We start from the raw sequence: 14,288 nt of genomic DNA, 5'->3' as shown, positions 1-14,288 counted from the left end.
TACCTTTGGAGGAGATGCCAGCAGAGAAAACTCTTCTGTGCTGATGTTCACAGTTTGGGAGCTGACATTAAACCTATCAATAAAACAAAAAGAATTAAACTATTAGGATGCTCTGCCCCAATATAACAGTTCAAAACAATGCAAGCACATCATTTGATTAATTTACTATAAATACCAACCAAACTGTTTACCATTTGGTTAGAAGGTCCAGAGCTTCACTGGGAGAAGGGTAAAGGGAAATGGTTTGAATCTCCACAGAAACCACTGAGGGCGAAGGATTCTTCAGCATGAATGTTTTAACCTGGACCAGAGAGGACAATATGAACCACAAGTTTATGGAAAGAAAGACATTTTCAGTAAGTAACCATGACACTTTGCTTACTTTGCTCTCATTGACAGGCGTAGCCCCAAAGTTCAGAGGAGCAGATCCCTCAGAAAGAAGCCTGGGCCACCTGAAGAGACATTGAATTAATTATGTTGTGAATGCTAAAGCTGAGAAATGGACAGAGATGGACTGGTGTTAGAGCTCACCTGCAGGGTAGTTTGTCTTTGTAATTCTGTGACCGAGAGCAGAGCTCTGCAGCCAGCTTGCTGTCTACAGCCCAGGAAGAGGTGAAAGAGTCTGGCTGAAGGGAGAGCTGCCACTCCTGGCGACCTGGCAGACATCACCAAGAAAAACATAAACAAATTTTCATCAGGAAGCAACATCTTACTTCACACACATGCTGGAAGGGGCTAAATTCCACCTGCTTCAGATAAGCGAAGAGAACATTGTCGTGCACACTCACGCTCGGCCTCAAACACCACCTCCTCCTGTTGGCATACACACCATTAATAGTCAGCTCCCATTTCCCAACCAAGAAAGCAGCAGCCAGGAACACGTCAGGTTTACCTTTGATGAAGTTGAATGAAAGTAGAAGGGAATGTGAAGGCTGATGCCGAGCCTGGTGTCCAGACTCAGGGTCAGCATGTAATTCAGAGGCAGAGTCCTGTTTAGCAGTTGGAGGGACAGGATGCGCCAGCAACCTGTGGAGACGCTCAATGGACTACTGAAGTTCACCACCTGACAGACAGGGGGCAGCAGATGCTACTGTTAGAAAAGACTCATGGGTTTTCTTGATAAACAGCAAAACATCTGGAATCATTCTTGTAAAAACATTAAGCAAGTAATCATTTCATTAAAAGATGTGGTTTGTTTCCCGTCACAGATGAGCTTTGTGGAAGAAACTTCCAGAAAACTGTTCTGTTAATTTAAATCTAGACTAAAAACCCACTTCTAGAGTTGATTTTCAATCATAATAAATAAAACATTGACCAACGCATATGATGTGTATTGATGATTTTAGTAATGACACTTGACAAAATGTAATGTCTGTTATTGGTTTTCACAAATGTTGACTATGATTGTTTTTTATGTTTTCACATTATAAAGCACTTTGAACTGCGGTGTTGCTGAGATGTGCTACACAAGTAAAGTTGACCAATTGCTTGCTGCCTACCTTCACCACGCCCTGCAGCATCTCTGACAGCGTGGCATTGACCACAGTGAAAGGCAGAGGGGAAGGGTTGGAGAACCACAGCTCCATCTGGTGGTGGTTGCTTTGTTTCACCTGAAACAAACTGAACAAATCCCCTATTGTCCATCTGCAACAAAGCACAAATTATACAACAGTTCTTGTTAATGAAACCAAACCCCCCAATAAACGTCAATAAGGAGACAAATGTCGGACCTATGTGTGATGTGTAATCCTGGGAAGCTGGAGGTCGTCTTGTTCCCCATTATTTTTAAACTGATATGACTTATACACTTCCGTCCATGACCTGGAAATATACCTGGGACCAGACAGGAGGAAAACAGCTGATCAGCTTCAATGTTTGACTGAGAAGTTGCTTCAAGGAAAGAAGACGACTCACCTCTGCATGTTAAGCTGGCCACCTGGGTGAAGTTCTTTGCCTCTGGTCTAAGAAGAACCTTGTTAAAGTTTAGGCTGGTCTCCACCTTTGACAACACCTGCATGTCCTGGAAACATGAAAACATCTCGTTACAGATACAATAGCACAATGATAAAACTAAACGATAAGAAATTCTCACCTTTATGTAGAGCTCTTTCCCTCCAGAATTCAACATATAAACTCCTATTTTTACATCCCCTGTTTGAAAACATAACAATATTGTTCATCTTTACAGTATAATCCTAAAATGTTTGCAAACCTTTTGTCATAACAGATAATTAAATACAATGTAAAAACAATAAAATTACTATTGCGGGTTACAAACAGTGAATGTCAGTTTTGAAACTCAAAATTAGAAAAGCGGCTGCACACTTCAGAAAACAAATGCTTCAAACCTCATGTGACTTTCATTCCAGTGAATTATTTAAAACTGAGTTAAAGAAGGAAGAGGTGAGGTCTCTTCCTTCGGTTTCTTCTCTTCTATTTATTATGAAACTGGGAAAAATAAATACATTTGGAACATCCCTCAGAACTGAACTAAAAGCTTCTCTTCTGCAACTTTGTGCGACTCATGCTTAGATTAATAAATGCTTTTGAAAAGCTGACTATAGACATCAATAAGCACACACCAAATGCAGCTGGTCCAACAGCAGGAGTAACCAACAGGAACAAAATGTGCTCAATGACGTAGGGCTTGAGCTTGTCCAGTTCAGCGGGCCGGTCACCATAAGCAGACAGATTAATCTGGAGCCTGAGACGCTCCTCTTTCTGGAGGCAGGACCCCTGGGACGAGAAAGGAAAGCCTGACCAGTCATGCACCAAATACAAGGAAATTGAATCATTTGGAGAGTTAGGAGAGATTTTAGAAACTCTATGAAGTGTGTACTCATTCGAAGTCCCAGCTTGCAAAATTGTGAGAATTAGGACAGTACGCCTCTGCTCCCCAACTTAAACATCGCTATTTAGGCATATATACTTCTAAAAAGTACAATAACAAAAAGTAATTAATTTGAAGTGTACAGTATAGGTTTTTTTCTTTCCAAAATCATTGCAGGATATATTTGGCTGTACACTACCATTTTTCTGAGATGTTTGATAATTGTCAAAAAAAAAAAAAAAAAAAAATCATCAAACATTATGTTGTACTAGAATTCAATTCAACAGTCTTAGGGTGTACTCAGACCGGATAGTCCAGTAGACTCGGTTCGATTGGGGACTAAAACTGCAATATTTATTACATTTTCAGAACTCTACTTCGCATTCAAACTGCACTGTGTCAAACGACTAAAACTAACTAAAAAACCGGTCCCCCTATTGCCTGTGGTGGCGCTGCACCAAGAACTACTGAAGGAATCAACACAAAACCTCTGGAGAAGGCCAGCGCAACTTCCTTCTTCACAAAAAGTAAACAAAAATGGAGCAGCGTCAGATTTTAGCGGTTGTAGGATTTCTTCATTGATATACATTACGCTAATGCTAGCGACCAGTCGTGGAGAAAGTACTCAAAAAATGTGCTTAAGTAAAAGTATAAATACACGACAAAAATGTACTCAAGTAAAAGTACCACATTAATATTTGTACTTAAGTAAAAGTAAAAAAGTACTGCAGGGTTTCCCCCAGTGTATTACAGGCCTGGTGGCCCGCCATCCTTTACTAGTGCCACCGCCAGGCTAAGCCTTTGTTTATGTTTTTAAGAAAATAATAATAAAAAAACAAAACAAAAATGTGATGTTCTTTTCTTCTTTTTTAAGCCGGATTGCAAGCGTCTCTGTTTCTCTGAGCGCTTCACTGGTGGAGCAGATTTATTCCTAAAAGATATGTTTATAGTTTCTGCATTTAAAGCCGGACCAATCACACCGCTGGCAGTAGCTGGGTTAAGTTTACCTCAGCGCGGATCCCGTGCGCCTCCTTTCACTCAAACTGGACACAGGCTAACCTGTATGGGTCTTTACATCAACCCCCTGTGAGGAATTATGATTCTTTCCAGAGTTTTTGATCAAGGTAGGACTTTAAGCACCACTCTGGTTAGCTCTGTTTGTGCAGCTCTACGTGAACTGCAGGAATAACTTGTAGTCACGCTTTCAGAGGTGTGTTGAGCGAGCGGTGAGAATGATTTATATTTGTGAACAAAGAATTTTGTGCGGCTTTTCTATCTCAACATGCTGCCCAGCGCCTGGCTCTGATAAAGTTTATCTATGTGTTCCCGGTTGGCCGGTGTATTAGTTAATGAACTAGCGCTAATCTGATCATGCAGGTTCAGCCTGGTGAGGAGCTTTCGCGCTCTCCTGTCTGTAAGGCATCACGCTGATTTTATATTATTATAGTATTATTTTTCCAGCTACACAATGCATCAAACCGTATCAAACGCTTTCCACTTAGTCAGACAGAGTTAATGTTCACGGCCGAGCGGAGATCTGAAAAACTCATCCCACAAACTTGAGCAACCAAAACAGTTTCTGTGACGCTTATTAAAAACTCAACAGACACGAAATGAAAGAGCTACTAAAGCCACATTAGCAGCATTGAATTAAATCTCCTGTTTGTTGCGCATCTCTGCGTAGTGCAGCAGATTACCTCATCATGCAGGGCCGGTCCAAGGCTGTATGAGGTCTTGATCAGAATTTGATTTAGGTTCCCCTCTAACAGATGTGTTGGATTTAATCTGAGAGAAGGAGAGTAGTTAAATTGGCCAACCAGAAAGCAATCAGTTATAATTGCAGTTTACTAAATTGTATTTGTGAACAAACAGAGCTCAAACTTAAAGATTAAACTCACAGCATCAGATTGTAGATAGGGTAACAAAACAATCGAACTATGAATATTGTTCTTTGAACTTTTACAAAGTAAACTTGCCAGTTCCTTAAAATCTTACATTTAAATGTTAAACATTTTAAAATCTTTTAATTTATGTATGCTGAAATTGAATCAAATTTAGCAGCATTGATCATCTCAATAAACAAATGTTAAATTCATGCATCTGTGGTCTGTGTTAAAATATTAGCATTTATGGGGCCCCTGAAGCCCGGGGGGTCTGATGGAGCTGCTGATTTAATTTGGATTAAACAAAAATGCAAATAATTGATATTCATTTTAATTGTATATTTTGATTTGTTGGTTTTAAGACTAGTTGTGGGTTTAAGTAGTGTTTCACTGTCGATGTTTGCCCGTAACGTATAATTACCGAGTGATATTTTCAAATTTCCTGTCACCTTAACACCTTTTAATACAAAAACACGGTGGACCGCCGGTGGACCGCCTCGGAACCCCGACCACCGGGCAGGTTTTCTGGGGGGAAACCCTGATTATGGTACAACTGTGTTAGATTAGCAATAAAATTTCAAAACCAATACATTACAGGGTTTCCCCAAGTATATTATAAAGCAGGCTAGGCATTGCTTGTTACTGTTTTTATAAACAATAAAAATATTTTTGAGAGTCACGTGGTGAGGTGCAAGGGAATGGCTGCGCTGTAGAAGAGCTCCTAACCCCGTCAACATTATTTTAAACAAAAAACTTTGAAACTTCTCCAACCAACACCCTACTTGAAGCTTGTGTGCACGCTCACTATATTTGAGCAATTTGACCCAAATATGACGACGGCAAGTGAAAGAAAACAATGTGTGCAGACACGCCTGCCCACTGTTGCTACCAGAGGAGCTAACTCAGCTAACACTGATAGCGAAGAAGACAGCCAAGTAACGGACATAAATGGTCTGTTTGCGGAGGTTGTCAAGGTGGGAGCGACGTTAAATGGAGTCGCAAGTGATGTGACTCTGATTAAATAGGACACAACAGAACTCAAGAACTCCGTGAGTGCAATTAAAACAAGGCTAACTGAAGCTGAGAGACGTATTTCTGATATGGAGGTCACTGTAGCTAACCTAGCAAGATGGTGGTCCGCATTGCCGGCAGTAAGTCGGGCTCGTTTCCGGTGAGAGTCGGACTCCGTCAAGGCTGCCCTTTGTCACCGATTCTGTTCATTACTTTTATGGACAGAATTTCTAGGCGCACGAGGTGTTGATCCGTTTTGGTGGTCTTAGGATCGCATCTCTGCTTTTTGCAGATGATGTGGTCCTGTTGGCTTCATCGGAACGTGATCTGCAGCTCTCACTGGAGCGGTTCGCAGCCGAGTGTGAAGCGGCCGGGATGAGGCTCAGTGCCTCCAAATCCGAGGCCATAGTCTTGAGCCGGAAAAGGGTAGAGTGCCTTCTCCGGGTCAGGGGGGTCATTCTGCCTCAAGTGGAGGAGTTTAAGTATCTGGGGATCTTGTTCACGAATGAGGGAAGAAGGGAACGGGAGATCGACAGGCGGATTGGGGCAGCGTCTTCTGTGAAGCGGGCGCTGTACCGGTCCATCGTGGTGAAGAGAGAGCTGAGCCAAAAAGCGAAGCTCTCGATTTACCGGTYAATCTACGTTCCCACCCTCATCTATGGTCATGAGCTTTGGGTCATGACCGAAAGAACGAGATCACGGGTACAAGCGGCCGAAATGGGCTTCCTCCGCAGGRTGGCTGGRCTCTCCCTTAGAGATAGGGTGAGAAGCTCGGTCATCCGGGAGGGACTCAGAGTAGAGCCGCTGCTCCTCCACGTCAAGAGGAGTCAGTTGAGGTGGCTCGGGCATCTGGTAAGGATGCCTCCTGGACGCCTCCCTGGTGAGGTGTTCCGGGTACGTTCCACCGGGAGGAGGCCTCGGGAAAGACCCAGGACACGCTGGAGGGATTACGTCTCTCGGCTGGCCTGGGAATGCATTGGGATTCCCCCGGATGAGCTGGAAGAAGTGGCTGGGAAGAGGGAAGTCTGGGCCTCCCTTCTGAAGCTGCTGCCCCCGCGACCCGACCCCGGATAAGCGGAAGAAAATGGATGGATGGATGGATGGATTAAACATTTTCTGTGGGACGGTGGTAAACCTAGAATCAATATTGGCAAACTATGTCAACCCAAAAAAGAAGGGGGGTTGGCCTTACCTAACATAGAACATTATAGCATTTCATTTGAAATGTCCAAGATGTGAAAACATTGACCAGAAACTAAATCAGATTTAGACTGGGTTTCAATAGAGCGGGAACTTTCCTGTCCGTTCACCCCTATCGAGGTATTGACTCAAAAGATAGATAATAAACAGAATAAAATGGATAACCCCATATTAAAATTCTCAAAAATGTTGTGGCAAACGGTCCACAAAAAACTTGCGCTCTCTCCATATGTCCAGAGGTATGCGTCCCTGTGGCATAATCCTAAGATCAATATAGGCAAGCAGTCAATTTATTGGTCACATTGGTTAAAGAAAGGTGTACGGATAATTGGTGATTTATTTGTGGAAGACACATTTATGTCATATAATGATCTGAAAGAAAAGTTTAAGTTAGAGGGACAAAGCCACTTTTGGAAATACTTACAAATTAGAGACTGTTTGAAGGACAAAACAAAATTTCACTTGGAGAAAAATTCGATAGTTTTTTACAACTTCCACCTTTACTTAGTAAAGCATCAAAATGGTATAACATGTGTCTATGGGTTAAAAACAATACAAGTAAAAGTCTTAAAATAGTATTGGAAAGAGATTTGGGCTGCACTTTTGAAGATGAAACATGGGAATCTATTGTTTCTAAAAGCGGGCGTTATATAAGAGAGGCCAAAGGGAAATTTACTCAATATAAAATTTTGAACAGATTTTATCTTACACCATTAAGACTGCATAAGATGGATATTAGCAAAGATGACTTTTGCTGGAAATGCCAAAGAGCAAGAGGTACATTGCTGCATGCTTTATGGGAATGTCCGCTGATCTCTCCAATATGGAATAGTGTTATAAAATACATGGAGGGATGGTTAAAAAGTAAACTACCTATTTCACCAAGATTGTGCCTGATTGTGACAGAGGTGTGGTCCCAGGTGTTCATAAAGCAGCTTTCAGAGTACTGAACACTGGATTTGTTACCTCTGCCCGTCTCATTTTGACTCTATGGAAGATGCCACAGACCCCAGCTTTTAAAACATGGAGAGAGAGACTGAAAATACAACCTGTGAGAAAATGCTTGGAAGACTGAATAACTACTCTGAGGCTGTAACAGAAGAATGGGACAGTTTTAGTGCCTATGTTTCTACTACATTGCAACAGTGATAACTTGGAATAACATCTAGGTTGCATTCACATTTGCACATAAACATATTAAATTTAAGGGTACCAAATTCTGAACTGAACCCGGGCAAGACCAGGACTGGTCAAGTTAAGCGGGACTTAATTAAGTGTCCAGTCTGTATTTAATTGGGTGGAACAAGGACAATATGTGATGGATGTGAATGCGGCCTTACAATCACCAATGTTTATATACCTCACTGGATTTGATTTTGTTTGTTGTTTTTGTTACATGTTCATAAAACAAAATAAAAACTTTAATTATATTAAAAAAATAATAATAATTTTGAAAATCACTTTTTTTTTTAACATAATCCCACTGCAAGTGTCTCTGCTGCGCTGATCATCTCACTGGCTGAGCAGAATGGTTCCTGATAGATGCATTAAACAGGACAGAAAGCCTGGAGGATCTTGATTTGTCTTTCTTAAACTCTGTAGTTGTGGTTTTAAGTATTGTCTGCAATGTATTCCAGGAACATATAAATTACCTGATCATATTTTTTATATTTAATGTTTTTGTATTAACATTTTTTAACACAAAAACACAATGAACCTCCTGGTGGACCGCTTCAGCGCCCCAACCACCAGGCTTAACAAGTTTTCTGGGGGAAACCCTATACTGGCTTTTAAAAATACTTAAATATTAAAAGTAAAAGTACTTGTTGAATGCATTACCTAATCACTAATACAATATCATTAAGTGTACCCATTGTATTTAATTTTAATAAATCAGAAATGTGCCATTTTAATGAACAATGCCACAGATAAAGTATGTTTTTATTGTGTTTACCATCTGTAACATAGTTTAGACTTAGATATGTGACTCTATGCTCATAATTTCAGGGATGGAAACATCTTGTCTCCTGTCCTAACATAGCATGAACTTCACTTTATTTTGCCACTAGTGGCATTTATTTTGAAAGAAATCCAACAGAAAGGGGATGGAAAGAAGGTGGGTGGGGGTGGACATGCAACCAAAGAGCCACTTAGCAGTTGTAGTCAAGGCCACCTAACCCGAGACCAAGTCAAGACCAAGACCGGCACTATATGACACCAAAAAATTATGTTAACCCATCAAAATTGCTTCTCAAATTGATCTGAAAGATTCACATTCCCATAAAAACACCTCGATGTTAAATACTTAGAGCTGAAATACATTTTACCAGTATCAATAAAAACTCTTCATTCTGTTTTGCTTTTATCTCTGTGCTACAATCCACAGAGGTCTCCTGCCATCCCTAAAAAAATAATGCCCTGGGCATTGCCCATATTGCCCATGTCAGAAACCACAACTGTCTGCACCATTAAAACATAGGAATTAACGGAAAATAAGCAAGAAGTAACCAAGTAGAAGGAGCACCGTGACTGTTCTCGTCCTCCCTCCTGCTTCAATTTATGTCACCATGACAGGTAATGAAAACAATCAAAGAGCAATAAGCATGCTATGTGTTCTTGTTTTATTTATTCGCCAATTAAGTAAATATATATATTTTAATGAAATAAAATAATAATAGCTACTGCAGTGTATGCAGAGCATCACAAGAACAAAGAACGGCTCTCAGTGAGACTTTAGTACTATAGGACTTAGGAAGAATCGGATCGTTCCTGAATATCATATCACTATATTGCAGACTTTGGTCACAGCATTGTCCCATATATGTGATACCTCAGTAAACACCTCCACACAATAATTCAGCGCGCGAGTGACAACTTTTTTTCATCGCAGATGCAACATATGTGTCTCACTCAGTACAGCTAGCTTTGCTAGCATCACGTCCACAGAGCTTACCTTTCTTTAAGCTGTCCAACCTTTAGCGTCACATGGAAGGGAAAAGTCCCCACCATCTGTGAAAGCGAAGCGCTGCTGATTTTACATGTCGCCATATCTTATGGTTTATGCAGCGCTATTATATTACTGACGATTAGACAGACATCTTCTCCCGCCCAGAGAAAACCACTGCACATTTCTTGGAGTTCCGCGTGCAAGCAAAGGGGGAGGCGATGGGTGGCAACAGACACACATAAGCCACGTTATTGACCTTATTCTTGGGGGCTAGCGGAAGTAGCAATATTTCATTGTAATTTGTAGGGTTTTTTGCTAATCTATTCATGATAGAAGTTACATCTTTCTTTTCGGTTATAATTCAATATTTTGTCAAATTTGTTTATGGACACATCGTCTGCTATCAGAGAGCTGCTCAGTACAGATATTCGTCATTGTAAGTTTAATCACAGGGAGCAACAGGAACAAGATCGTTAAGTTTTGTAACGGAATGACTGTGAATTAGCAGCACTGCTAACAGCTCGTTTCTCTGAAGAACTGACAGTAAAAAAGAAAAAGCAGAGAAAATCTGAGATCTGTCATAGAGCTGAGTTTTGCCGACAGTATGAAACACCAGAACTACACAATATTAGCTTGGTGTGATGTGAATTTTATTTTTCGTTTGAATTTTAAAAATAATAAAGTTCATGATCTGAGTATTTATCTTTATGATTGGGCCAGGAAATTTTATTTATAAGACAAAATAAAATATCTGGATTTATTTAATCCATCAGAACTAGAACCTTGAGGTTCTCCCTTGCTGAGTGTTGCTACAAATCAGCAGAGAAATAACCACAGCTGCTACGCTCCAGATCTTGCGCAACAGCTGAATCCCAACTGGACAAGAACCGAATCACACATTAACCTATTATTGACAGCAACTTGCCACTGGAAAGTGTCGTAAGATGCCCTTGTGGAGCTCGGGTAACTGTTGTGCTGTTCGTGGCTGTACTCTAATAAACAGACCACGTTAAGTTTGTGGCTGCAGCAAGTTCAAGATAACCTACATCTGCATCCGAAGCAACTGAGTCAGTGAAATAGCTATACTTGTGCAGGTAGCTACATATGCTAGTGCTTGAAGAAATGCGGTCATTTCTTCAAGTTGTCATCTCTCCCGGCAATAGAGTTTTGGAACTTACGTCACTGCGTGTGACGTTTATGTCTCGCCGAGTCACTCGACACCATCTTTGTTGGCCACAGACCAAAGCAAACTAGTCAGAACACCGGTGTTTTCATTGTGTTACTGACCGCAGTGAAGTTGTTTTCAAGTTGGATACTGGATATCCCGTGCTCCGCGGAGTAAGGGGAGTTCAGCTCAAGGTTGACACATGTCTCTTGCCTGCTGCATTTGGGCCCACCGCCACATCATGACACAAACAAGATGAAAGAGCCCATCTTTAAACATTTAAAGTGTAATTAAACAATAAAGGTGACAAGTAAATTTTATAAAATAGATCACACTAAGTAAATAGTTGTTGTATTTAACATATTTCAGGTAAGTGAACATGTAATTAAATAGATCCTGTCCTAGAATTTTATGTAATTAAACATTACAGGTAACAAATGTGATGATCATCTGAGGTAATACATTTTATGAACATTCTAAAAAATATATTTTTTAAATATAATTTTGGTTAAAAAATAAAAAATGAGTCAAAATGGAATAAAAATTCGCCCAATCTATATAGTTTAGCAGATTAATTTCACATGGATTTTGAGTTAATAGGTCACATGGCCTAGAAGCTATTGAAGAAAAATACTAAATTTTGACTACAGAAATAGCTAAAAAATATATAAAAAGTGTTCAAATGTAATAAAGATGAGTGTGCCTCATCTATACAGTCTAGTAGAACAATTTCACACAGCTTTTGAGTTAATGGGGCACACAATTTGGAAGCTATTGAAGAAAACATTTAATAAAATTATTTTAAATATTGAATATGACTTAAAATTTTAATAGAGAATAGTGTGCCTCATGTAATAGCATGAATTACCACTTTTTCGTATAAGTTAGTCACAAAAGAAGGCATTTATTTACAGGAGTGTTTGGTTCGGAAATTGACAGTCCATATGTGAACTTCCGAGCCCTTGAGGAGGGAGCGGTAGAGAACAGCTGGCTGAAATTAGCGTTCATAAATCGGATCAACCTTGAGCTAAACACCCCTCACTCTAGAGGACTAAGCAAATTCCTCCATCCTATTTGATGATTATGTTCAAACAAATTAGTCAATTAGTTCCGTTTTTGTCATTTATTAAAGGTTTAAAAATTACAGAAGCTGCAGAGCGCCACAGCAATGGGATGTAAGCTGATAAACAGGTGAAACAACTTTAAACCATTTATATTCTGCTTTTCCTCGCTTTCTGTGTCGGCACGCAAACCCGTTGATATGACAACCAACACAACATTGAAGCACTTTGAATTGCCTTGTTGCTGAAAATGTGCTATATAGATAAAATTATCTTACCTTACCTTCGTTAACCCGCAGAGCAGAGAGTAATATATGTCCAGAATGTCATGCACTGTGGCTAACTTCCTGCTTTTGGAACGGTCTCTAGGCAGGTTGCATTCAGACAGATTTTCTACCGTTTTAGAGTTCACTTCTACCTTTCCGAGAACTAGGTTTTCAGGTGGATCAGAGTTCGGTTTTTAAGTCCGTTTTGGAATTCAAATTTGCATTCAGACCACCCCAAAAACGTGGAATTCTTAAGACAAGCAGATTAGAGTCTGATTCAGTACTCTAATTCTGGGTTGGTCTGAATACACCCTTAAAGGCAACTCCTCCCGCTATAATTCAGCTAATTAAAGGTATGATTACATGTCAGTCGTTATTCTAAAAGAACCATATCTTACAAAGGTGTGCCAATCGATCATAATCGGCCGATTTCCGTGAAAAAGTATATGATCGGTGATCACCAATCACTGTCATTTGTTGCCGATCACCAAAACCGATCACATTTATCTTACTTCGCAGCTCATCTCCTCTTTCCTTCACACTGCGCAGGCGCACAGCAACAAATCCTGTCGTGTGGAACTATAACACTCTGAGAGCGAATGTGGACGTTTGCATGTTGTGGCAGATTACCTCAAGGTGAAGCACGTCAAAATGCATCAACACAACAGATCTAATATGGCATTTAAAAAATAAGCTCTTGACGGAGTTTGGCTACATCGAGGCTCACTCACTGCAGGAAAAAAAGACATCCGAAGTGGCCAGACAGCAGGTAAACCAGTGCACAACTTCTAACTAATTTAAGTTTTCGAGCTGGCGGTGTAAGATGCTGGATTCTGCTCTCGCTCTTGGACCGCTGCTACGCGCTACTGGTAGTAATGTTTCACAGATGGAGCGCCGCTCAACCTCCACTCAGCAGTGAACTCTCACTCCGAACATCTGGTTAAGGCTGCAGCATGTAACTTAAAAAAAGATTTCAGATATACAACACTTTCACTGTCCTAGCATAAGACAGATAATCTCTAAAAAATAAAAAAAATCAATCTCCTCTGCCTCTTCCTTGTGTTCTGCAGAATTACTCAGCTCAGTCAGAAACAACCAATCAGAGCCAGCATTAATTAGCTGGCCAGGCTCTCAGAAAGTTTTGATTTAGTAACTTAGGATTGTTTATTTTTGATGCAACCTGTATTTGACTTTGAATGAATGTTTCCTTTTTTTTTTTTACCGATATAGGCAGTGTTGTGAGACTTATTTGCCTCATATATATTTATGGTACTGAGAACATTATTGTTAAATATTACCATATTTTCTGGACTATAGAGCGCACCTCACTATAAGCCGCACCCACAATGTTTTAAAAAAGAAAAACTTGAAAAGTACATATAAAAGCCGCACCAGGATATAAGCTGCTGGTATTTCTGCTGCTCTCGGTTTGCCACAAGGATGCAGCAGAGAGCTGTGTCCTTAATAAATCTGCTATTTAGGACGCAGCCCTGCATCTCCAAAGCCAAACCATGGATTCGTTCACACCAAGCTTACGTGCAGCGGCTATCGATCTGTACTGCCAGATTGATAGCATTCAACTTAAAAGCTGCATCATATGAACTTCTTTGTATAGTTTCCATGATGAGGGGGTATGAGTTTGAAAACATTTCTCTGTCGTGCCTGCTGCTAACATGTGCTTGCTCTAAATAAAAATCAGCACTTTCTTCTGTGATTTCCAATTTTGACTGTATTTTTTTTATTTTTATGTATGTATGTATTATGAGGGTATCCCTAGAGAAAATAAGAACCAAATAGCTTTCTTTTCTACTCCCACAAATAGTTTTTCAGAATTCTGTGTGAAGTTCATCCTTTTAATGACTTTCTGCAAAAGAAATTCAATGTAAATACCAATTCCTGTGCATTTTTGTGACAGCAGAACACTT

At 40.2% G+C, this 14,288-nt stretch overlaps 1 protein-coding gene across 4 annotated transcripts in view; it reads right to left on the bottom strand.

Annotated features, from left to right (window-relative positions):
* Positions 1-14,288, bottom strand: part of tmem131l (transmembrane 131 like) — an 89,536-nt gene that overhangs the window by 36,774 nt on the left and 38,474 nt on the right. For all 4 annotated transcript variants that reach the window (XM_008405779.2, XM_017305888.1, XM_017305886.1 and 1 more), the window contains 11 exons: positions 2,583-2,736; positions 2,093-2,151; positions 1,915-2,020; positions 1,731-1,833; positions 1,500-1,644; positions 893-1,063; positions 747-813; positions 532-655; positions 383-452; positions 192-301; positions 4-73 (listed from right to left, as the gene is read on the bottom strand). In XM_008405779.2, coding sequence (XP_008404001.1) covers positions 4-73; positions 192-301; positions 383-452; positions 532-655; positions 747-813; positions 893-1,063; positions 1,500-1,644; positions 1,731-1,833; positions 1,915-2,020; positions 2,093-2,151; positions 2,583-2,736 — 1,179 coding nt within the window. The remainder of the gene's footprint in view (positions 1-3; positions 74-191; positions 302-382; positions 453-531; positions 656-746; positions 814-892; positions 1,064-1,499; positions 1,645-1,730; positions 1,834-1,914; positions 2,021-2,092; positions 2,152-2,582; positions 2,737-14,288) is intronic.

This window comes from Poecilia reticulata, linkage group LG1 (genome assembly GCF_000633615.1).
Source record: "Poecilia reticulata strain Guanapo linkage group LG1, Guppy_female_1.0+MT, whole genome shotgun sequence".
Taxonomy (NCBI): domain Eukaryota; kingdom Metazoa; phylum Chordata; class Actinopteri; order Cyprinodontiformes; family Poeciliidae; genus Poecilia; species Poecilia reticulata.
This window is presented reverse-complemented; position numbering and strand designations above follow the sequence as displayed.